We start from the raw sequence: 23,073 nt of genomic DNA, 5'->3' as shown, positions 1-23,073 counted from the left end.
TAATTCCTCACTACATTTATATCTCTGCAGTGCTTTCAAGCAGGCGTTTCATATGTTCAGCTTTCCCTAGTCAGTCATTATCAGAAATTGAACTCTTGTTGCATTTTTTTTGGCTGCACATTGCAGCTTGTGGAATCTTAGTTCCCTGACTAGGGATCGAACCCAGGGCTCCATCAGTGAAAATGCCAAGTCCTAACCACTGGACCACCAGGGAGTTCTGAGCATTCTTTTTTATAGTTTCCAGTTTTATGCTGAAATTCATAATTTGATTATGAATTTTTTAAATTGACTATGATTATTTAAAATCTGTGTCCAGGGCTTCCCTGGTGGCGCAGTCATTGGGAGTCCGCCTGCCGATGCGGGGGACATGGGTTCGTGCCCCGGTCCGGGAGGATCCCGCGTGCCGCGGAGTGGCTGGGCCCGTGGGCCGTGGCTTCTGAGCCTGCGCATCCGGAGCCTGTACTCTGCAACGGGAGAGGCATCACAACAGTGAGAGGCCCGCGTACTGCAAAAAAAAAAAAAAAAAAAAAAATCTGTGTCCAGTAACTTCATCTGGACTACCTTTGGATCTCTATTAACTTTGTTTTGGTTCTCATTTTTTTTCTTTACCTGGTTATTCACATAGACTATTTGGGAAAAAATGATTGAATGAGGTTTATAGTGATGTTTGCTTCCTCCAGAGAGGATTTATGTTTCTTTTTTCTAGACACCTGGGGTCTCACAAACCAGGCAAAAGCTGTCAGAAGCACACTCTCAGCCATTAAACTTCCTCTTCTGGAATTAGCAAATTACTCCAGGGGGAAAACTGCCCCCAGAGCTAGACTACCTCTCTGGATTTTATAATATTTTGCATCTTGATCTAATAATTGCTTGCTACCGCAGGTGCTCTTGACATCCTAAATTTTTGTGGGAAGTTTGGTCTGAATTACTTGGTCCATGTTTTACTGGAAGTAGAAGTATTCATTGTACAGTCTTTTAAAAAGCAGTTATTACTACAAGGTCTCCAGCCTTATTAGTAAACCAGATTCATGAAAGGCCACATAGGAATAGTGAAAACACTATATAGGCTCTTTCACTTAACAAACCTCAGTTTGAGTCCTGACTCCACTGTTCACCAACTATTAACTTACTGCTAACTTCTGTGTTTCTTAGTTATCTCTTCTCTAATATGTGTATATTATCTACCTCATAAGATTATGGGATAAAATATGTAAAGTACCTAACCATAAGCAGGCTTGGTACAAGTGCTTAAATATGTTATCCACTACTCCCTTCCTGTACCCTTACTTCTATACCTACTCCATAATATTTGTCTTAGTCAGATTTTTAACTCCTACCAACTTTTTATTTCCTTCAGGTAATTCTACTCACAAGATTCCTATTTCAAACTTTGAATCTGGGCATGACCAAGCAATGGTGTTACAAAACCTTTATAGATTCATTCAACCAAATCCAGGGAACTGGCCACCTGTCTACTGCAAGGTAATTTCAACATAAGAATTTCTTTTAAGTCATTACTTAGAAACCAAAAGATCCATGAAAGATACCCAAAGGAATAACTTTTTCCTATGTATTAGCTGTGTGTTAAAATATATATGCTCATTCTTATTTTGAATGTAATTAGGTATAATGCTTTTTCGTCTAAATCTCTCTGGTATTGGAGGGATTTTGAAGACTGCAAAAACTGAATGTATTTCAGCTTTGGTCGATCTCATGTTTTTAGTTCTCCTTCTGAAATATCTTCAATTGTTTTTACTCTGAAGGATGGATTTCTAGTCTGTACACCTATCCTCCTAGGCAAGAGAATTGTTTGTTCAAAATTGTTTTTGTAGCAGTCCCTTGATCTTCTTTTTGTAGTCTTTATTCTTTGTTTTGTCTAAGTTCTTCTAGGCTAGGTGTCATAGAATTGGGTTTTAACCTTACTGTATATTAGTGTCACCATGAACACAAATCACCTTATTTATCTTTTTCTGAACATTGGTTTCTTCATTTGCTTACCCTAAGTCTCACTTGCTGTTCATAAAGTATATTAACATTGCTTTATGAACATAACTGGTTATTATTAGCAGTATTTTCTAGAATATGTTGCTCTGTTTTACAGTTCTTGTTTAGTTGTCACAGACTCTTCAGTCTCTCCCTTCTCACCATCCTTACCCCTCCTCCCTCCCCTTCCCCCAGTTTGAAAGGACCACATTAATTAAAAGTAACAGAAGATAGGAGAAAATAAGTAAATTTTTTTTCCCTTCTCCAGTCTGATGATAGAGCCAGAGTCAACTGGTGTTTGAAGCATATGGAGAAGTCATCAGGTAAGTTAAACTGGGTCACTGCTCAAATGCATTTTAATATCTGTGCTTCCATTTTGATGTACATGTTCTGTGTACCTAAACTTACTAATTGTATGTGTGTTTCTGTTTACCAATGGAAGAAATCAGGCAAGATCTAGAACTTCTCACTGTAGAGGATCTTGTAGTAGGGATCTACCAGCAAAAATTTCTCAAGGAGCCCTCTAAGACCTGGGTTCGGAGCTTCCTAGATGTGGCCATGTGGGATTATTCTAGCAACACAAGGTATTTATAGTGATTTTGTGATAATGATGCTGACTTTTTTCTGAACTGATTAGTTTTTGCCTTTTTAAACAATATTTTCCTATGAAACTTTGGAATCATTGTATTTCCTTGAATATAAGATTTAATTGATTGTAAGGTACATTGTTACTTTGTCTATCAATAAAAACAAAAAAACTACCAAATAAACTGACAGTGCTTTATCAGTTAGAATTTCTGTACTGATGAAAGAATATTTTGTATTTATTTGTATAGACATTTTATTACACGGAATTCTTGGAGTTATAAGAAATATAAATGTGAAATGGGGCTTCGCTGGTGGCGCAGTGGTTGAGAGTCTGCCTGCCGATGCAGGGGACACGGGTTCGTGCCCCAGTCCGGGAAGATCCCATATGGCCCGTGAGCCATGGCCGCTGAGCCTGCGCGTCTGGAGCCTGTGCTCCGCAACCGGAGAGGCCACAACAGTGAGAGGCCTGCGTACTGCAAAAAAAAAAAAAAAAAAAAAAAAAAAGATGTGAAATAAATTGAAACTATTTTTTTACTTTGAAATAATTTTAGTTTTACAGAAAAGTTGCAAGACTCTAGTACAGGGAAGTTGTATACACCATTCTCAGATTCTCTAACTGTTAATATTTTTATATATTTATAACTTTTTCTCTAAATATATATACACTGTTTCTTTCTCTCAGCCTCTTGAGAGCAAGTTGCTATCATGACGCCTTTTCACCCCTGAGTATCAATGTGTTGTTCCTAAGAGCAAGATCATGTATATTGCCACAATACAGTAATCAAAACAGGATATTGCCATTGATACAGTACTACTGTCTAATCTAAAAGCTATAATCATATTTTGCTAGTTGTTCTAATAATGTCTTCTATAGCCAAAAAAAAAAAAAAGAAAAACTTTAGGATCCAAGCCAGGACGACATGTTGCATTTAGTTATTATGTCTGTTTAGGCTCCTTTAATCTGGAATAGTTCCTCAGTCTTTGACTTTCATGATCTTGACCTTTTTGAAGAGTACAGGCCCATTACTTTGCAAAATGTTTCTCAGTTTGAGTTTGCCTGTATTTCCACATGATTAGATTGAGGTTATATATTTTTAGCAGGAGTACCACAAAAGTTATGTGTCTTCTCAGTGTGTCATATCTGGAGGCATCTGATGTCAGTCTCATTACTGACAACTTTGATCATTTGCTTAAGATAGTGTCTGCCAAATTTCTCTATTGAAAAGTTACTCTTTTTTACCTTATAATTCTTTTGGGAGATTCTTTGAGATTTGGTAGATAATCTATTCCTCAAACTTTAATCTGCTCGTTTTAGCATCCATTGATGATTTTTGCCTGGGTCGATTATTACTATATTTGTGAAATGATGGTTTTCTAATCTGATTTTTGCTTCTACGTTTATTAGTTAGCATTCTACTGTAAGGAGCTTTTCCTCTTTGCTGACTTTTTTTCATTTATTTATGAGTATGGACTCATGTATTCCTATATCTTATTCAGTGGGCCATAATCTCTTATTAACTTACTTTTATGCTCAGGTTGTTTCCTTTATGGCCAGTGGAAGTCCCTTCAAAGCAGTCATCTCTTTGTTTGGGTTTTGTTGTTGTTGTTTTTTACATTGCTGCCTCATTCTTTGAGTGCTTCTTTGCTTTCCAGCTCCATATATTTCAGGTTCATCTTGTACTTTTCCCTGCTTCAGCTTTGAATTAGCCATTTCTCCAAGGAGCCTTGATTCCTTTTAGTGGAAGTGTGTGCATTTAGGAGATAGAATCTGGGTGCTGGGTGTTCATTCCTATTAGACTGTCATTGATTCTAGTTCCCCTTGGTGTAAAGAGCTAGTAAATATGTGTATACATACTTTTCATAAATATTTTTATGCAGCTAGGCTCACCTGCCTGCTCCTTCCTCTCTCTCTCCCCCTGTCTTTATCTCACCATGAGTTTGTGCTGAACCTACAATTAGAATTTAAAACCATAGAGTTTTCCAGTTTTCCATTTTTGTATTGCCCTTCTGAGTGGAAAAACCTGGTGCTCAACATTTTTGTTTGTCCAGTCCTAGAATGCATTAAGTTGTTTTAGAATTAAGTGATACCACTTTTTAAAAAAGGCATATTAACAGTTTAGAATCTTCTTTCAGTTGTTTTAGTCTGAAGGTAGTCAAAATACTTTGTTCAGAAGTTATTGGAGTTGGTTCTTTTTTTCTCCTTCAGTGTGGTTAATTTATTCATTTGAAATATAGTTGTCTGTTTGCTTGTTTTATTCCATTTTTGGTTTTGCCCATCTTTGTTGGTTTTATTATATTTTGAATGTGGAATGTATTAGCATAGTTCAAACAAAGTATATTCAGAAGTATCTCTCTTCAGTCTAGCTCCATAAAGTTCCTTGGATTGCATTAACTTTATAAATTAACCTGGAAAACTGAAATCTTTATATAATGTTGAATTCTGTCCAAAGACAAGAGGTGTCTTTCCATTGTTCAGATCTGCTTTTGGGCCTTTCAAGTCTGTTTTAAAATTTTTCTCACACAGATTGTGCCTATCTGGGACTGGTGAATTTTTGTGGGGCAGTTCCCACAAAAACGTCTCTGTTTCTTCTATGAAAATTGATTTGATTAGGCTTTCTAACTTTAATGCGATCAATTTTGGTAATCTGTAATTCCTTAGGAAATTATGCATTTTATATACGTTTCCAAATTTGTTTAAAATTAGGTCTGCAAACTAAGTAGTCTTTTATATTTTTTAAAATTCCTTGTTTCATTGGTTATTTATCTCATTGTTTCTTATATATTTGTGCTTCTACTTTTTTCCCCTAAATCATGCTAGCGTAGTGTATTGTCTATTTTTTTCAAAACAACAGTTTATTAGATCTGCTAATTTTCTGTTCCTCATTCATTTCTGCTTTTATATTCTTGGTACTTTGTGGTTCTTTTTTTTAGATTTTTGGGCTCGGTATTTAGTTAATTTGGGTTTTTTTTTACATTGGTAAGTGTTTAGTAGAGTGAATTTTCTCTTAAACATGTCTTGCAGTGCATCCCATAAGTTGTTGACATAGTATTTTGTCATTTTTAAAAAACATTCTGTCGTTTCAGCTCTCTTTAACCCATGAGTTAATATGAGGCTTTTAAATGTCCAGATGGAAAGCCTTTTTGGTTTTTGTTAGTAAATTCTAGCATCTTTGCATTGTGATCAAAGTATTGTTTATAATGTTTCTACCTTATGGAAGTTACTAGTGTTACTAGTGTTTTGTTTTGGTAACTAAATGCATAATCAATTTTTGTGACTGTTTTGTGGGTATGTGAGAAGAATATGTGTTTATCAGGGTGCAACATTTGACAAGTATCCGTAAGCGCTACATTACTATGTTTAAATTGCCTTATCTCTTTATATTTTGTCTACTTGGTCTGTGTTATATTGACAGTGCTGTGAAGTCTCATTACTACTGTTTCCGTGTATGTCTCATTATATCTCCTACAGCTATAAGTGGCTGTGTTATTTGATGCCTTTACAGAAAAAGTTTGCTGAATCTGGATCTAGTAGATTGATCAAGGGCTCTTGGGAATGGCAGGAACTCTGTTCTTGCATGTTTAAAATTTTTTCTGTTGGTTTACATTTTATTTCCTTGAGTTTCTAGAAAGTACAGCTGCATTGTTGTTTTGCTTTATGTTGCTTTTTAGAAGTCTGTTCATTTCATTCTCTTGATCTTTTAAGTTTTTTTGCTCTTTTTGCCTGGAGACCTTAAGAATGGTTTTTCATCTTTAAAGTCTAATAGTTTTACTGGAATGTTTCTCTGAGTATATTACTGCAGGTCAGTTTTCCCAGGTGTTTGGCAGGCCCTTTTAGTATGCAGAATCAGGTCTAATTTCTGGAGATTTTTCTTAGATTGTAGTTTAATATTCTATTCCATTTAATTTTTCTTAAGGGTGTCCAATATATGTATGATTGGTCTTCTTTACCTTTCATTATGGTCACTTTTTCTGACCCTTATTTCTTCTTTCTTTATTCTCTTATTCTCATGGTAGTTTTCTGTTTTCTTCAGTTTCCCTTATTAACTTCTCATTTGAATCTGTTCTTCCTTAAGCAGTTTGTAATTCAGTTCTTTTCCTATATGATTTTTATTTCTTTCCTGAGTTTTGTCAACTCTTTTCTTCTTTCTGTTCTTAGTTTTGAAGTTTCTTATTCAGGCCATGTTTTCGTATCTTCAGAATTTTTGTTTAAGGATATTTAATTCATATATTAATAACAATGTAGAGTGTTATGTTATAGTGTTGTTTTATAATTTTCGTCTCCATGTTTTTTTGGGGGGGTCGGGGATGGGGAGAGTTATCAACTATAGTGATTCTCATTTTCTGTTTACCTCTTGCAGTGGCTTTCTGTTGTTCATTTGCATTTCTTGGACAGGGCTGTTTATTTGGGGTGGTTTGAGATCTGTAGTTCAAGTGCTTCCTCTTCTGTCAGTGTAGCAAAGTATGGTTTCTTTGAATGCTTTCAGAGTGGTGGCAGTGTGGTTGTGGGTCTTTCCATTTTTTCCTGCTTTCTTTGTCCTGGAGAATCCTAGGTTTCCCCCTCTGTGCTTTTTTCCCCCCTTCACACAGTCTCTAAAGGACTCCTTCCCTTCCTCTTGCCCTCTGCTGCCCAGAAACAATGCCTTCCAGGCTGCCTTTTAGAGTCTTCAGGCACTTTTAAGTCAGTTTCCTGTAGCCAGTGCCCTGATCTACCAGGATTCTAAATATTTATCAACCATCTCATTGTGGGAATGGTTGTAATTTAATCTTGGGCTCTCGATTTCCCTTCTCTCTCTTCCCCCATGTTCTCTGGGCTCCACCCTCTCTATAAAGCTATATAGAGGCTTGGGTGTGAACTTGAGAAATGACTCCATTGGAAAGTAAGGATTTTCTTTTGGTAATTGAGTCTTGTAGTCTTGTAGTTATGCTTCTCTTAGTTATGCTGCAGGTATATACTTTGTTTTGTTTAATCTTGTTAGGCTTAAAAGTTTATGGATGATGTGTTAGGATATTTGGATTTATGTACCATTGCCTCAGCTACTGGCTAAAGTATTCCTAAAATTTCACATTCAAAATCATTCATTGTCCATGTTTTCATACATTGTTGTCTCTGTGCCATCCAGGGTGGTGATGTGGCATTTCTTAAAAGGGAATTGTACCATTGTCTCTGGACTTTCTCCTGAGCCACTGACAGACACCTTTTCTGCAAGTTTTGATGCTGGTTCTTTCTTGATCTTATCAGATGATACCAGTAGAAGGTTTCAGAGACAAACCAATACTTTCTCAATGGTTTATTGACTAAAATGTTGAAGGATTACAGTTGTTTGGTTATCCAGAATAATACTCAAAGATATATGCAGAACAGAAACAGATTCACAGATATAGAAAACAAACTAGTGGTTACCAAAAGGACGAGGGTGGAGGGAGGGACAAATTTAGGGATATGGGATTAACAGATACAAATTAATATATATGTAATAGATGAACAACAAGGATATACTGTAGAGCACAGGGAATTGTACCATTATCTAGTAATAACCTGTAATGGAATATAATCTGGAATATAAATACTGAATCATTAAGCTGTATACCTGAAACTAACATAATATTGTAAATCAACTATACTGCAATAAAAACAAAAATAAAAATAAAATACTACATACCACTGCTTTAAAAAATAATAAATTTGTACATGTTTAGGCAATGGCAGCTATTTCTAGACTGACCAATAGCAGTTGTAGAATACCTTAAATTGTATGATGCAGTCCAATAAATGCATTCAGTTAAAATGTGAAAAAATCATGTTTTAGAATAGAAGAAATGGTGTTGAGTCTCAGAGTATGTATAGGCTGCAACAAGGGTAGAGTAGCTTTGGTGTTAAGACATTTTTGGAGGTCTGTGCCATGGGATTTTATTAAAGATAGAACCTGTTACATAGTACTTTAAGAACTTTAATAATAACTGCTTTGGAAAGGATGGGTCTACCTTTTCCTGAGCTTCATAATATTGTAAGATTCCAATATATAGTATTTTACAAGGGAGTTTTGGTTGTAGCGGACAATAGGAACTATTGTTAGAATCTGTTAGTTAATATAAGCAGATAGGACTCTTTTCAAACACTGCTCTTAAACTTCTACTTAAAGGACATTAAAGTTTGTAATAAATTTTTGATAAATGTTGTCTCTAGCTCTAGGAGAAATGGGTGGGTTTTATATTGGTGAAATAGAATACAGTTACACAAAAAGTATCAGAATCTTAAATAAGTAGGCTGTTAATGACTGTCACATTACTTTGAAGGCTAGAGTATAAGCTTTATAGATACCCCATTCTCCTTGTTGCTTCCTGTCATAATTGTCCTTGGATTAATTCACTGTGACCTGCTGACTGAAACAAGGCAGCTTTTATTTAATCAACGAATATTTATTGAGCATCTCCCCTGTCCCTGTGAGCAGAGATCTGGGTTGAAGGAAGGACCTCTCCAAGAGAAGAAAATGGCCAAAACAGTGACTCGGGAATGAAAGCATAGAGACGGTTTAAGAAAAAAACAGCGAGTCAGTTTGACTAGAGCAAAGAGCATCTGTAACTGTCGGATGACAGTGGTTCCTGAGAAAGGGAAAGGCAGGGTTATCCTTGAAAAGGAGAAGAAACTTAACCCTGAAATAAGAGGAAAAGAGATCACTGAGACCTTTTGGAAGTCAAGAGGAAAAGCGTGTAAAAGACCTTTATGCTGCACATTATTTTAGTGAATGAGGTGGTGGTGAAACTTTGGGAGTAAGTTGCGAACTTAGCAGACATATTCACTTACAACCTTATGTTTCTACTTTGGAGTGGAATTTCATAAAAGAAACGTTGGAAATGCATTCAAGTTGAAGCTATATTTCAGGCTGCATAATGAATATTAATAGCGTAACAGAGTGTACAGAGCTGTTCTGATAATCCTTGGATTTTTAGAATATGAATCTTCCTTTGCTAGAAAATACACTCATATTTTGGGATGATTGGAGGAAGAGGACCAATAAGTATAAATGAAAACACATCCAAATAACGTCATTTTTAATAGTATAACTAGATTTGGAGACGTTTTTCCCTGGAGTCAGACTTGAATGGGTTTTTTGTTGTTGTAGTTTGTTTTAATACTGTGATACATTGTTAGTTTTTTAACTGCTTTCATTTAAAATATGATCTCCAATGGAAAATGTGTGTATGAAGTAGGTACTCTTGAGGATTAAGTTCTGTTGAACAAGGAGCAAAACTAACTGGAAATTTAAAATTACTTGATTTCGTGTGGGCATGTAAGGACTTAGATTTTTTGTTTGTTTGTTTTTTTATTGGAGTACAGTTTACTTAAAATGTTGAGTTAGTTTCAGATGTATAGCAAAGTGATTCAGTTATACATATATCTATTTCAGATTCTATTTCCCATATAGGTTATTATAGAGTACTGAATAGAGTTCCCTGTATGTCCTCGTTGATTATATATTTTACATATAGTAATGTATATATGTTAATCCCAGCCTCCTGATTTATCCCCCCCCCCGCCACCTTTGCCCTTTGGTAACCATAAGTTTGTTTTCTAAGTCTATGAGTCTGTTTCTGTTTTGTAGATAAGTTCATTTGTATCAACTTTTTTAGATTCCACATATAAGCAATATCATATATTTGTCTTTCTGCCAGGCTTATTTACTTAGTATGATATCTCTAGGTTCATCCATGTGGCTGCAAATGGCATTATTTCATTCTTTATGGCTAATATTCCATTCTATATGTGTATCACATCCTCTTTATCCATTCCTCTGTCGGTGGACATTTAGGTGGCTTCCATGTCTTGGGTATTGGAAATAGTGCTGCAGTGAACATTGGGGTGCATGTATCTTTTCGAAATATGGTTTTCTCTGGATATATGCCCAGGAGTGGGATTGCTGGATCATATGAGAGCTCTAATTTTAGTTTTTTAAGGAACCTCCATATTCTTCTCCATAGTGGTTGTACCAATTTACATTCCCACCAACAGTGTAGGAGGGTTCCCTTTTCTCCACACCCTGTCCAGCATTTATTGTTCGTAAACTTTCTGATGATGGCCATTCTGACTAGGGTGAGGTGATACCTCATAGTTTTGATTTGCATTTCTCTAATAATTAGTGGTGTTGAGCATCTTTTCATGTGCTTTTTGGCCATCTGTATGTCTTCTTTAGAGAAATGTCTCTTTAGATCTTCTGTCCATTTTTTGATTGGGTTGTTTGCTTTTTTGACAGAGCTGCATGAGCTGTTTGTATATTTTGGAGATTAATCCCTTGTTGATCACTTCATTTTCAAATATTTTCTCCCATACTGTGGGTTGTCTTTTTGTTTTGTTTATGGTTTCCTTTGCTGTGCAAAAGCTTTTAAGTTTAATTAGGTCCCATTTGTTTATTTTGTTTCTATTTTCATTACTCTAGGAGATGGATCCAAAAAAATATTGCTGCAACTTATGTCAAAGAGTGTTCTGCCTATATTTTCCTCTAAGACTTTTATAGTATACAGTCTTACATTGAGGTCTTTAATCCATTTTGAATTTATTTTTGTGTATGGTGTTAGAGAATGTTCTAATTTCATTCCTTTACATGTAGTTGTCCAGTTTTCCCAGCACCACTTATTGAAGAGACTGTCTTTTCTCCATTATATGTTCTTGCCTTCTTTGTCGTAGGTTAATAGATCACAGGTGTGTGGGTTTACTTCTGAGCTTTCTTTCCTGTTCATTGATCTATAAGTCTGTCTTTTTGCCAGCAGTGTTTTGATGACTATAGCTTTGTAGTATAGTCTGAGGTCAGGGAGCCTGATTCCTCCAGCTCCATTTCATCTCTCAAGATTGCTTTGGCTATTCAGGGTCTTTTGTGTTTCTGTACAAATTTTAAATCTTTTGTTCTAGATCTGCCATTAGTAATTTGATAGGGATTGCATTGAATCTGTAGACTGCCTTGGGTAGTGTAGTCATTTTCACAATATTGATTCTCCCAGTCCAAGAACATGGTATATCTTTCCATCTGTTCGTGTCATCTTTGATTTCTTTCATCAGTGTCTTACAGTTTTCAGAGTACAGGTCTTTTGCCTCCTTAGGTAGATTTATTCCTAGATATTTTATTCTTTTTTTGATGTGATGGAAAATGGGATTGTTTCCTTAATTTCTCTTTCTGATTTTTCATTGTTAGTATATAGAAGTACAACAGATTTCTGTGTATTAATTTTATAATTAATCCATTTTTGGATTCCTTTTATTTCTTCTGATTGCTGTGGTTAGGACTTCCAAATCTATGTTGAATAAAAGTGGAGACAGTGGACAGCCTTGTCCTGTTCCTGATCTTAGAGGGAATGCTTTCAGTTTGTCACCATTGAGAATGATGTTAGCTGTGAGTTTGTCATATATGGCCTTTATTATGTTGAGGTATGTTCTCTCTGTGCCCACTTTCTAGAGAGTTTTTATCATAAATGGGTGTTGAATTTTGTCAAAAGCCTTTTCTTCATCTATTGAGATGATCATATGGTTTTTCTTCAGTTTGTTAATGTGGTATATCACACTTACTGATTTGTGGATATTGAAGAATCTTTGTGTCCCTGAGATAAACCCCACTTGATCATGGTGTATGATCCCTTTAATGTGTTGTTGGATTCAGTTTGCTAGTATTTTGTTGAGGATTTTTGTACCTATGTTCATCAATGATATTGGCCTGTAATTTTCTTTTTTTGTGGTATCTTTGTCTGGTTTTGGTATAAGGGTGATGGTGGCCTCACAGAATGAGTTTAGGAGTGTTCCTTTCTCTGCCATTTTTTGGAACAGTTTCAGAAGGGTAGGTGTTAACTCTTCTCTAAATGTTAGATAGAATTCACCTGTGAAGCCATTTGGTCCTGCTTCTGATTGGTCTGTTCATATTTTCTATTCTAGTTAGTCTTGGAAGGTTATATCTTTCTTCAGAATTTGTCCATTTCTTCTCGGTTGTCCATTTTATTGGCATACTGTTGCTTGTAGTAGTCTCTTATGATCCTTTGTATTTCTGTGGTGTCCACTGTAACTTTTCCTTTTTCATTTCTAATTTTATTGACTTGAGCCATCTCCCTTTTTTTCTTTTTGAGTCTAGCTAAAGACATATCAATTCTGTTTATCTTTTCAAAGAACCAACTTTTAGTTTCATTGATCTTTTCTGGGTTTTTTTTGGGGGGGGGTCTCTATTTCATTTATTTCTGCTCTGATCTTTATGATTTCTTTCCTTCTACTAACTTTGGCTTTTGTTTGTTCTTCTTTCTCTAGTTGCTTTAGGTGTAAGTTAAGGTTGTTTATTTGAGATTTCTCTTGTTTCCTGAGGTAAGATTGTATTGCTATAAACTTATTTGTCTCTAGGTATTTTTTGATTTCCTCTTTGATTTCTTCAGTGATCCATTGGTTGTTCAGTAGCATATTGTTTAGCCTCTGTGTGTTTTTGTTGTTTTACAGGTTTTTTTCTTGCAGTTGATTTCTAATCTCCTAGTGTTGTGGTTGGAAAAGATGCTTGATATGATTTCAATATTCTTAACTTTACCCAAGCTTGCTTTGTGGCCCAGCATGTGATCTGTTCTGGAGAATGTTCCATGTGCACTTGAGAAGAATGTGTGTTCTGCTGCTTTTGGATGGAATGCTCTATAAATATCAGTTAAATCCATTTGGCCTAATGTGACATTTAAGGCCTGTCTTTCGTTATTGATTTTTCTGTCTGGATGATCCGTCCGTTGATGTAAGTGAGGTGTTAAAATCCCCCACTGTTAATTGTGTTACTGTCAATTTCATCTTTTATGGCTGCTACATCAAGGTTCTCCTATGTTGGCTGCGTATATTTTTACAGTTGTTAAATCCTCTTCTTGGATTGATCCTTTGATCATTATGTAGTGTCCTCCTTTGTCTGTTGTAATAGTCTTTAAAATCTGTTTTGTCTGATATGAGTATTGCTACTCCAGATTTCTTTTGATTTCCATTTGCATGGGATACCTTTTCCCATCCTCTCACTTTCAGTCTGTCTGTGTCCCTAGATTTGAAGTGGGTCTCTTGTAGACAGCATATATATAGGTCTTGTTGTCGTATCCATTCCTCCAGTCTGTCTTTTGGTTGGAGCATTTAATCCATTTATATTTAACGTAATAACTGATATGTATGTTTTTGTTGCCATTTTGTTGTTTTGGATTTGTGTTTGTAGGTCTTTTTTCTTCCCTTCCTCTTTTTCTTCTCTTGTGATTTGATGACTATCTTTAGTGTTATGTTTGGATTCCTTTTTCTTTTTTGTGTGTATATCTATTGTAGACTTTTGGTTTGTGGTTACCATGAGGTTTTGAAATAGCAGTATGTATATATATACACAATTGTTTTAAGTTGCTCGTCCCTTATTTCAAATGTATTTCCAATATCCTGGATTTGTACTCTTCTCACAGTTGCTGGTTTTGATATCATATTTGTGTGTGAATGATTTCCTACCTTTACTGTATGTTTGTGTACCTTTACTGGTGAACTTTCCCATTTGTAATTTTCTTGTTTCCAGTTGTGGTCTTTTCTTTTCTGCCTAGAGAAGTTCCTTTAGCATTTATTTGTAAAGCTAGTTTGGTAGTGCTGAATTCTCTTATTAGCTTTTGCTTGTCTGTAAAGCTTTTGATTTTGCCATCGAATCTGAATGAGAGCCTTGCTGGGTAGAGTATTCTTGGTTGCAGGCTTTTCCCTTTCATCACTTTAAATATATCATGCCACTCCCTTCTGGCCTGCGAGTTCTGCTGAAAAATCAGTTGATAACCTTATGGGGATTCTCTTGTATGTTATTTGTTGCTTTGCCCTTGTTGCTTTTTTTTTTTAAGCATTGTAATTTATTTTTCATTGAAGTAAAGTTGAATTACAATGTTGTGTCAATTACTGCTGTGCAGCAGTGACTCAGTTTTATACACACACACACACATTCTTTTTCACATTCTTTTCCATTATGGTTTATCACAGGATGTTGAATATAGTTCCCTGTGCTATCCAGTAGGACCTTGTTGTTTACCCATTCTATGTATACACCAGTTTGCATCTGCTAATCCAAAACTCCCACTCCTACCTTCTCCAACCCTCCTCCCCCTTGGCAACCACCAGTCTATTTTCTATGTCCCTGATGTTTTTTCTGTTTCATAGATAGGTTCATTTGTGTCATATTTTAGATTCCACCTATAAGGGATATCATATGGTATTTGTCTTTATCTTTCTGACTTACTTCACTTAGTATGATAATCTCTAGGTCTATCCATGTTGCTGCAAATGACATTATTTCGTTCTTTTTTATAGCTGAGTAGTATTCCATTGTATTTATGTACCATATCTTCTTTATCCATTCATCTGTTGATGGACATTTAGGTTGTTTCCATGTCTTGGCTGTTGTGAATAGTGCTGCTCTGAACACAGGGGTACATGTATCTTTTTGAATTGTAATTTTGTCTGGATATAGGAGTTGGATTGCTGGATCATGTGGTAATTCTATTTTTAGTTTTGTGAGGAACATCCTATACTGTTTTCCACCGTGGCTACACCAACTTACATTACCACCAACTGTAGGAAGGTTCCCTTTTCTCCACACCCTCTCCAGCATTTAACTGTTTGTAGACATTTTAATGGTGGCCGTTCTGACTGGCATGAGGTGGTACCTCATTGTAGTTTTTATTTGCATTTCTCTGATTTGTGATGTTGAGCATCTTTTCGTCTTTAATTTTTGTCAGTTCTATTACTATGTGTCTCAGCATGCTCCTCCTTGGGTTTATCCTGCCTGGGACTCTCTGCACTTCCTGGACTAGGTGACTGTTTCTTTTCCCACGTTAGGGAAGTTTTCAATTATTATCTCTGCAAATTTTTTCTCATTCTAGACTCCTATAATGTAAACATTGGTGCATTTAATGTTGTCCCAGAGGTCTCTTAAACTGTCCTCATTTCTTTTTATTCTTTATCCTGTTCCACAGCAGTGATTTCCACCATTCTGTCTTCCCGTTCACTTATCCATTCTACTTCATTTATTCTATTTATTTCATCTAGTGTATTTTTCATTTCAGTTATTGTTCAGCTCTGTTTATCTTCTAGCTTTGTTAAAACATTTCTTGTATCTTCTTGGTCTGTGCCTCCATTTTTTTTCTGAGATCTTGGACTGTCTTTACTATCATTACTCTGAATTCTTTTTCAGGTAGACTGCCTATTTCCACTTCACTTAGTTGTTGTTCTGAGGTTTTATCTTATTCCTTCCTCTGGAACATATTTCTTTGCCATCTCATTTTGTGTAACTTTCTGTGTTTGTAGTCCCACAGGCTGCAGGATTGTAGCTCCTCTTGCTTCTGGTGTCTGCCCCCTGGTGGGTGAGGCTGGTCTAAGAGGCTTGTGCAGGCCTCCCAGTGGGAGGGACCAGTGCCTTGATTTAGGTTTAGTTTTAACTTAAGCCTTCATTTTAGAGTTAGTTTCATTAATCATATTTATTGAATCACTTTTTGTAAAAGCAGTGGGAAATTCTTAATTTTAGATAGCCTTCCAGTTAAATAACAAGTGCAGATAATGGACTTTTTACACTTACTGTTTAGCATGTTTATAATTTCTAAGTGAAAATTTTTGCTAAGTTTAGGGAAGGTTTCTATTATACAGGTAGTGCTGTTCTGAGTCTCGAATAACTTACGCACTCAGGGGAAAGATATACAGGTTTATAGTGGCTCTCATCATGAAAGTATGTTGTTGGTCATTTCCTCTCCAACATCCCCTCTTGAGGTCTTCACCTCAACATCCACTCCTCAGTGACACCTTTCCTGCCTACCTTATCTAAAATGTCACCCTTCTCTTGCATTTCATGTCTTTTTATTGTTTTTTTCCTTCTTAGAACTCATCTAACTTACTATGTTATTATACCTACATATCTTTTGATCTGATTTCCCCATTAAAAAGTAAGTTTCGGGTGCATAAGAGTTTGTGTTTCATTCTGTACTGTATCCCTAATGCCTAGGACAGTGCCTGGTAAGTAGTATGTCCTCAGTAAATGTGTGTTTAATGAGTATATGTTAACTATAGTCTATATATAGATTTTCTATATATATATAAATCTATATATAGATTTTCAAGGTAAAATCTGTTATAGCTGTGTGTTTGCAATGCATCATGAATTTGCATCAGAGGAGGTAACATTAAAAACTTGTTTTTTAAAAAATCTTTTTGTATGTTAAATTAGAAACCTTAATCTTTGAGTAATAGTTGAAATCATTTAAGAAACTGACACTAAGGTAGAAATCTGGCACATAAAAACCCATAAGCAGTGCTGCTTCAGTTAGATGAGGATATCAAAGTCTTTTTTTTTTTCCGTACAGGTGCAAGTGGCATGAAGAAAATGATATTCTCCTCTGTGCTTTAGCTGTTTGCAAGAAAATTGCGTAAGTTGGAGAAAGGAGTTTCTTCCTAATGCTCTGTTCTGCACTGAATTCTTTGCAACTTTGCTTGTTGTTGCTTCGGCATTCAGGGTGCATCCCTGTTTACCTCTATTTCCACAACTGTCTTTTAAAGCAGAGGTTTTTTTAAATCATGTTACTTGTATTCTTCTGCCCATGTCACTACTTGTCTGGCGGTTACCACCTGAGCAGTTTGAGCCTTCAGAAGCACTTACTGAAAATTTTTTCTTCTAGGATTCCTGTAGGAAAGCGAAGTTCCCTACTGTCATTAAGAACAGCACTTCCTTGTGAAGGTGCTCCAAAAATATAGACCCTTTTCTCCTCGTTTTGTAGGGAAAGTACCTGCAGCCTCAGCTCTGGGGAAGCTCTGGTAATCCCTTTACACAGCTGATGATAGTTGGTTCTGAGGATGAGTACGTGTTTCTGAGTTTTAGCCCTATTGCTGGTGTTGCCTCTCCCTGCCTGAAATGTTTGAGAAGTCTGGTGCTCTTTACCCTAATTCCCATTCACTTATAATGAATCTGAAAGTTTATTTGGTAATCCAAGTATTGCTTACCAGTAACGACTAGTTTTATGATATGTACTGCTACCTATTCCCATTTTTTCTCCAAATCTCTAAATTTCTTTTTTCCCAATTTACAACATCTCACATGCTTTGTCAGAAATTTTTTAAATGTGAATGCTTTTAGAATGAATTAGATAAGATTCTGATAATAAGCATTTTAAATTCCTTTTTAAAGATACTGCATCAGTAATTCTCTGGCCACTCTCTTTGGAATCCAGCTCACAGAGGCTCATGTACCACTTCAAGATTATGAGGCCAGCAATAGTGTGACACCCAAAATGGTTGTATTGGATGCAGGGCGTTACCAGGTAAGGAGCTGACTTTTCAGGGCTGCTAGTCTCTCGAGATCAGGCCTTTGTTTGGTTCTCTCTTCTGTGAAAAATTTTTTTTGATCCTTCATGGAATGTCAGTTTTTAATCCAGTTGGATCTTACAAAAAATCCTTTTTCTTCCTTGTATATTTTCCTACTGTACTTAACAAAGAAAATTAAAATTAGCATTAGTGTTTATACAAAACACATCCAAACATTTATTCCAAAAATTATGTGATACATTTTTGAAGTAGATATTTTAAATATAAGACCTGATTCAGGATTTGATTAGAGGCTATCTAATTTCCCTACCACCCCTCTTCCCTCCTTGGTATTTACTTACTAGTAGGCCTCTCTACACTACCGAGAGCATAGCAATTAAGAGTATGGGCTCTCAAGTTAGAATTCCTAAATTTCACTTCAGGCTCTGCTAGACATAGGCTGTGTGACTCTCTGCAAGTTATTTGAACTTTCTGTGCTGATTCCTTATCTGTAGAACAAGAATAATAATAAGGTCTAGTAGTCATCGTAGGATTAAATGCAGCAGTATATGAGAGTACTAAGATCTCTGACTTAGTAACATTTATTATCTGCTATGTTCTATTTTTAAATAGTTAATAGAATAGTGAAAAGGGAACCCCAAAATGGAATGAACTATTGATAAAACAACTATTAGGATCAATCTCAAAGGCATTACTTACGCTTAGCAAAAGCAGCAGTCTCAAAAGGTTATGTAATGTATGATTCCGTTTATATGACATTGTTAAATACAAATGATAATGATGAACATATCAGTGGTTCCCAGGGGTTAGGGGAGGAGGGTATGACTGTAAAGGGATAGGAAGTTTTTGAGGTAATAGGATGGCTCTGTATCCTGATTGCAATGGTGGTTTCACGAATCTCTTCATTTGTTAAAACTCATAGAAATGTACACACCAAAGAAGTCTGTCTTACTCCATGATAACTTTAAAAATAAAAAAGAGAACTCTCCATATAATCTCTGGGCAAGACTCTTCTCTCTCCTGTCTACTGTTAACCCTTAACCCAGTGGTTCTCCACTAGGACCTATTTTGTGTCCTTCAGGGGACATGTGGCAACACTTGGATACATTTTTGGTTGTCACAGCTGGGGAGGGGGTGCTACTGGCATACAGCGGGTAGATAGATACCAGTAAGCCTGCTAAACACCTGACTATGTACAGACAGCCTCCTGAACAAAGTATTATTTAGCCTAAAATGTCAATAGTAGCCAGGATGAGAAACACTGCCTTAGCCCCATCATCACCATCTGTGTTGAGACTACCAGATTTAGTCTCATTACCCCTCTTTTCATTGTTCACATCAGTCACTATGGAAGCTCAGGATACCTAGATCCTTGCTCATCTCCCACACTCATCTTGTTAAGCTGATTCTGTTTTTCAGCCTTCCCCAACTCCTGAAAAACTTTGTGGGTCTTCTCAATCTCAGTTATCAGCAAAATCTCATGTCTTCAACCTCCTCTTGGGAAGGTCTGTTTTCCTCCTTGGTTGTAACTAAAACTTGGCTGTCCTCTAAAGATACTGCTTCCCTGTTAGCAACACTTTTTTTTTTTTTTCCTCATTTATCACGGGCTTAGATTTGAAGTAGTTGTCCTTGTTTAAGTTTTTGGCCTCTAGACTTCTTTCTGCCTTCTCCCTAAAATCCCTAGGCTTTGAATCACATGCCATTCAGGCTGTAGTACCTGATAACCCCTTCTTGGAGTCAATAGGCCCCTGAGTTGGTCATCCTCATTCTTAGAGCAACACTGAGCCAGGAGATCAAACAATATTCCTGGCAGAATTCTTGATTTCAGTTTCCCCATAGATGATCCTTCCAGCTGCCTGACATTTCAGTTCCTTGATTTGCCCTTCTCCAGTGATCCTGTCCCCTGCCATACATCAAGTATCCACTCCCGTGATCATATTCTAGGCCCCAGTGGCATCTCCCCATAATCTCAATTTCAAGCATCCTACTCTCTGACTACCACTGTCTTTCTCTGGTACAACAGTGCCAACAGTTCTTTGATCTCTCCTGGGACCTTCAATTCATTGTATGCCTCCACTGTTCTGCCCTCCTTCACAGGGTCACTGCATGGCACAACTCCAGGGGTACCATTCACACACAGACAGGTGCTTCAGCCTTGTGTCTCCTCTCCCCACCTTGCCCTTCACCTCCTTCCTTCCCAGGTTCGAGTCCTTGCTCCATTAGTTTCACTCACTTGCACTATGAACTCCACTGGCCCTTCATTCTTCTTCATAGTTGGTTGACAAACACTAACCCTGATTAAATCAACTCTTCACCTACTCTGTTACACATTTGAAGCTAACCGAGGCTGAAAAGAGACTACCATACTGACTGGTGTTATTAAATATTCATCACCACCAACCTCAGGTGAGCCCTTAACCTTGCCTGGCATTGTCCATTTCTCTAGTTTGATTAATCTCCCACTCTCCTAGATAGTTATTTCTCACCTTCTCTCACTTCAAACTTCCATCACCTCTTCCTTCATCCTTGTTCTCGCTGATGCTTGTATCCCCTCCTTCTCTGAGAAAAGAGAAGCAATCGAGATTTTCCATATATTCCTACCATTGCATCTACCATATACTCTAATAACGCATGAATTGTCTGTGTTTCTAAGACCAATCCTTATATTTCTCTATTAGATCTCATTCTCTTACCTACCTAAGGACATGGCTCTAATAATTTCATCAGGGTTTCTCTCTGTTCTGAGTCATTCTTATCAGGAAACCTGCTATAATCTCATGTATTTTTTTTAAAAAATCCAACCCTTTCTTGACCCTGTAATTTCCCCTCAGAGATTGCCCTCTGCTCCCCTTCACAGCAGTGCTCTTCACAAGTTGATCAGACATTGGAAAAGGGGGTGTTAGTTTGCATTTAAAGAGTAATTTGAAGTAGATGATCCAATAATAAGAAATATGTTTTCCCCTGGTCTTTGTTGTTGTTGTTACTTATAGAAGCTAAGAGTTCAGAGTCCAGGATTCTCTCATTTCGGCTCTTCTAATCAGGAACAGAGACCAAACACACCCACTGGTAAGCATCTTATATTTAATAAGAAGGCACCTCAAAGAGTTTAGGGTCTTCTTACGATCCTGGGGTATGATACTTAAAACAGATGATCTAAGTTGGCTTTAGGGTATAAGAATCTTGTTGAATTGGGAGTTTTACTTGGCATAAGCACTTAATTTGGATATGTAGATTTTTGTATCACTTTGATAAAATTTAATTTATTCTTCAGAATTTTGTTCAGGGCATTTAGAATAAAACCTGTTACTTTTGTAGCAGCTGTAGTTTTATAGTTTTGATATGAGGGTGTCTTTGGGGGAAATGGGAAAGTTTAAAAAAGCTAGTGACATGAAATTTCACGTGGTCCCTGAAGAACTTCAATTAAGGTTTCCAGGACTTAAAAAGAATATTCTTGTTCAGCCTTTTTGCCTTTACTCTAAGAACTATCTCACCTATTGACGATCCGTTTAATCATGGCTTAGTGAAAAGGCCTGCAGTAGGATGAGTCAGTTGAGGGAATCTCTAAGACTATAAAATTGCTATATTTCTTTTCTTGTATTTTTAATATCCTAGGTGACTCCCCATCTGGGGTGAAAATTTCTGGCCAAAACAGCAGTGTTCAGGGAAGAGGGATTACCCGCTTACCAGAGAGCATCTCCAATTCCTCCAGCAATATCCACGAATTCTCCAACTGTGAGACTTCACTCTCACCTTACATGTCCCAAAAAGATGGATACAGATCTTTCTCTTCCTTATCTTAATGATGATACTTTTTTCAGTTTCTGGAAGAACAACGGACCCGACTTCCCTTCTGACTACAGTCATATTAAACAGATCATATCAACAATAAATGTCACTACTATAAAAACTACTTAATTTGTAAGGAAATTCTGTTTCATAGATTAAAAATAATTGTGGTTGGAGAAGATCTTGGCATTTTTGCTTTTTTCTTGAGGGCTTGTTCTACTTTCTGACTGTATTATGGGAATGCCATTAAAGTTTTGAGTCCTATAAGAATAAAACTAGCTTTTTCAGAGTTGTGCTTTTGGGAATGTTATATTTTGGTACCTTTTCTCCACAATAAAAGTATTAAGTATTTGTTATGAAAGGTTTTAAAATAGTTTTAATCTATTTCTTTCCATTATGGAAATGTGGAACTGTACCCTTGAGACCTGCAGCTATTTTCATTGCAAATATCTAAGAAAATCAGCCTTTAACAAAAATAAAGTTTTGCTACTTAGTCTTTGAAATATGCTGACTTTGGCAAAAGTCATTTGAAGGATGAGAAGCCAAAAAGAGATTATGTAATTTTCCCCAAATAACATGGCTAGATAGTGACCAGATTCCAGGTCCACTTGACCACAAAGCTCTTTGCATATACTAAGCAGATGTATGTTGAGTCAAGTATGTGCCCTGTTTGTGACTGACTTAAACTGGCTCATGTTCGCCACTCATGCTGTTATATAGCCCTGGAGTAGGAGAAGAGCTGTAGTAACGCTTTTTACTTGGAACCACAGTAAGACCATACACGGCAGTGGCAGAGATAGCATTCCAATTTAGGTCTGTTTGGCTCAAAACCCTAGAGAATCACTTGGTGTCTGTCGTAGGACTCTGGTTTATCTTAATACCCATACTCTACTAACTACTGAGTACCTAATTTGTGGATACACACACACACACACACACACACACACATCATCTTGTAAAATCCTTAATAACCACTCTGAGGAAGGAGGTACCTCCATTTTACAGACACACACAGAACTCAGATTCAGGCCGTATAGTTACTTTCTGGAGGAATTGTTAATCAGGTCTGACTCCAAAGACCATGCTACCCATATCCACACTTTAACCTCCTGCTCATCTATTTCTGATAATCAGATCTTTAAACAAAGAATAGCTCATTGAATGTAAGTTTATTTACTGCATTTTCTACTAGCAGATTGTTTTTAAATCTTACATATAAGCTTTGAGACCATTTTATCGTTCTTCAAAATCACTATGACAGTAATTGGGTTGGCTTCAAAAGTGGAGGGAAAGGGCCTCCCTGGTGGCGCAGTGGTAAAGATTCCACCTGCCAATGCAGGGGACACAAGTTTGAGCCCTGGCCCAGGAAGATCCCATGTGCTGTGGAGCAGCTAAGCCCGTGAACCACAACTACTGAG

The 23,073-nt window shown here is 36.6% G+C and overlaps 1 protein-coding gene across 3 annotated transcripts in view; it reads left to right on the top strand.

Annotated features, from left to right (window-relative positions):
- MAEL (maelstrom spermatogenic transposon silencer) overlaps window positions 1-21,669 on the top strand; it is a gene marked incomplete at both ends in the record, with an annotated part of 41,275 nt that extends 19,606 nt beyond the window's left edge. For all 3 annotated transcript variants that reach the window (XM_082614233.1, XM_082614232.1, XM_082614231.1), the window contains 7 exons: window positions 1,358-1,482; window positions 2,252-2,306; window positions 2,426-2,567; window positions 16,915-16,977; window positions 17,733-17,865; window positions 20,860-20,935; window positions 21,482-21,669. In XM_082614233.1, the coding sequence (XP_082470359.1) occupies window positions 1,358-1,482; window positions 2,252-2,306; window positions 2,426-2,567; window positions 16,915-16,977; window positions 17,733-17,865; window positions 20,860-20,935; window positions 21,482-21,669 (782 nt within the window). The remainder of the gene's footprint in view (window positions 1-1,357; window positions 1,483-2,251; window positions 2,307-2,425; window positions 2,568-16,914; window positions 16,978-17,732; window positions 17,866-20,859; window positions 20,936-21,481) is intronic.
- Between the last annotated feature and the right edge of the window lie 1,404 nt (window positions 21,670-23,073).

The sequence above is a fragment of the Mesoplodon mirus genome (assembly GCF_964341445.2).
Source record: "Mesoplodon mirus genome assembly, chromosome: 3".
Taxonomy (NCBI): domain Eukaryota; kingdom Metazoa; phylum Chordata; class Mammalia; order Artiodactyla; family Ziphiidae; genus Mesoplodon; species Mesoplodon mirus.
The sequence above is the reverse complement of the archived record's forward strand: the minus strand, read 5'-3'. Positions and strand labels throughout refer to the sequence as shown.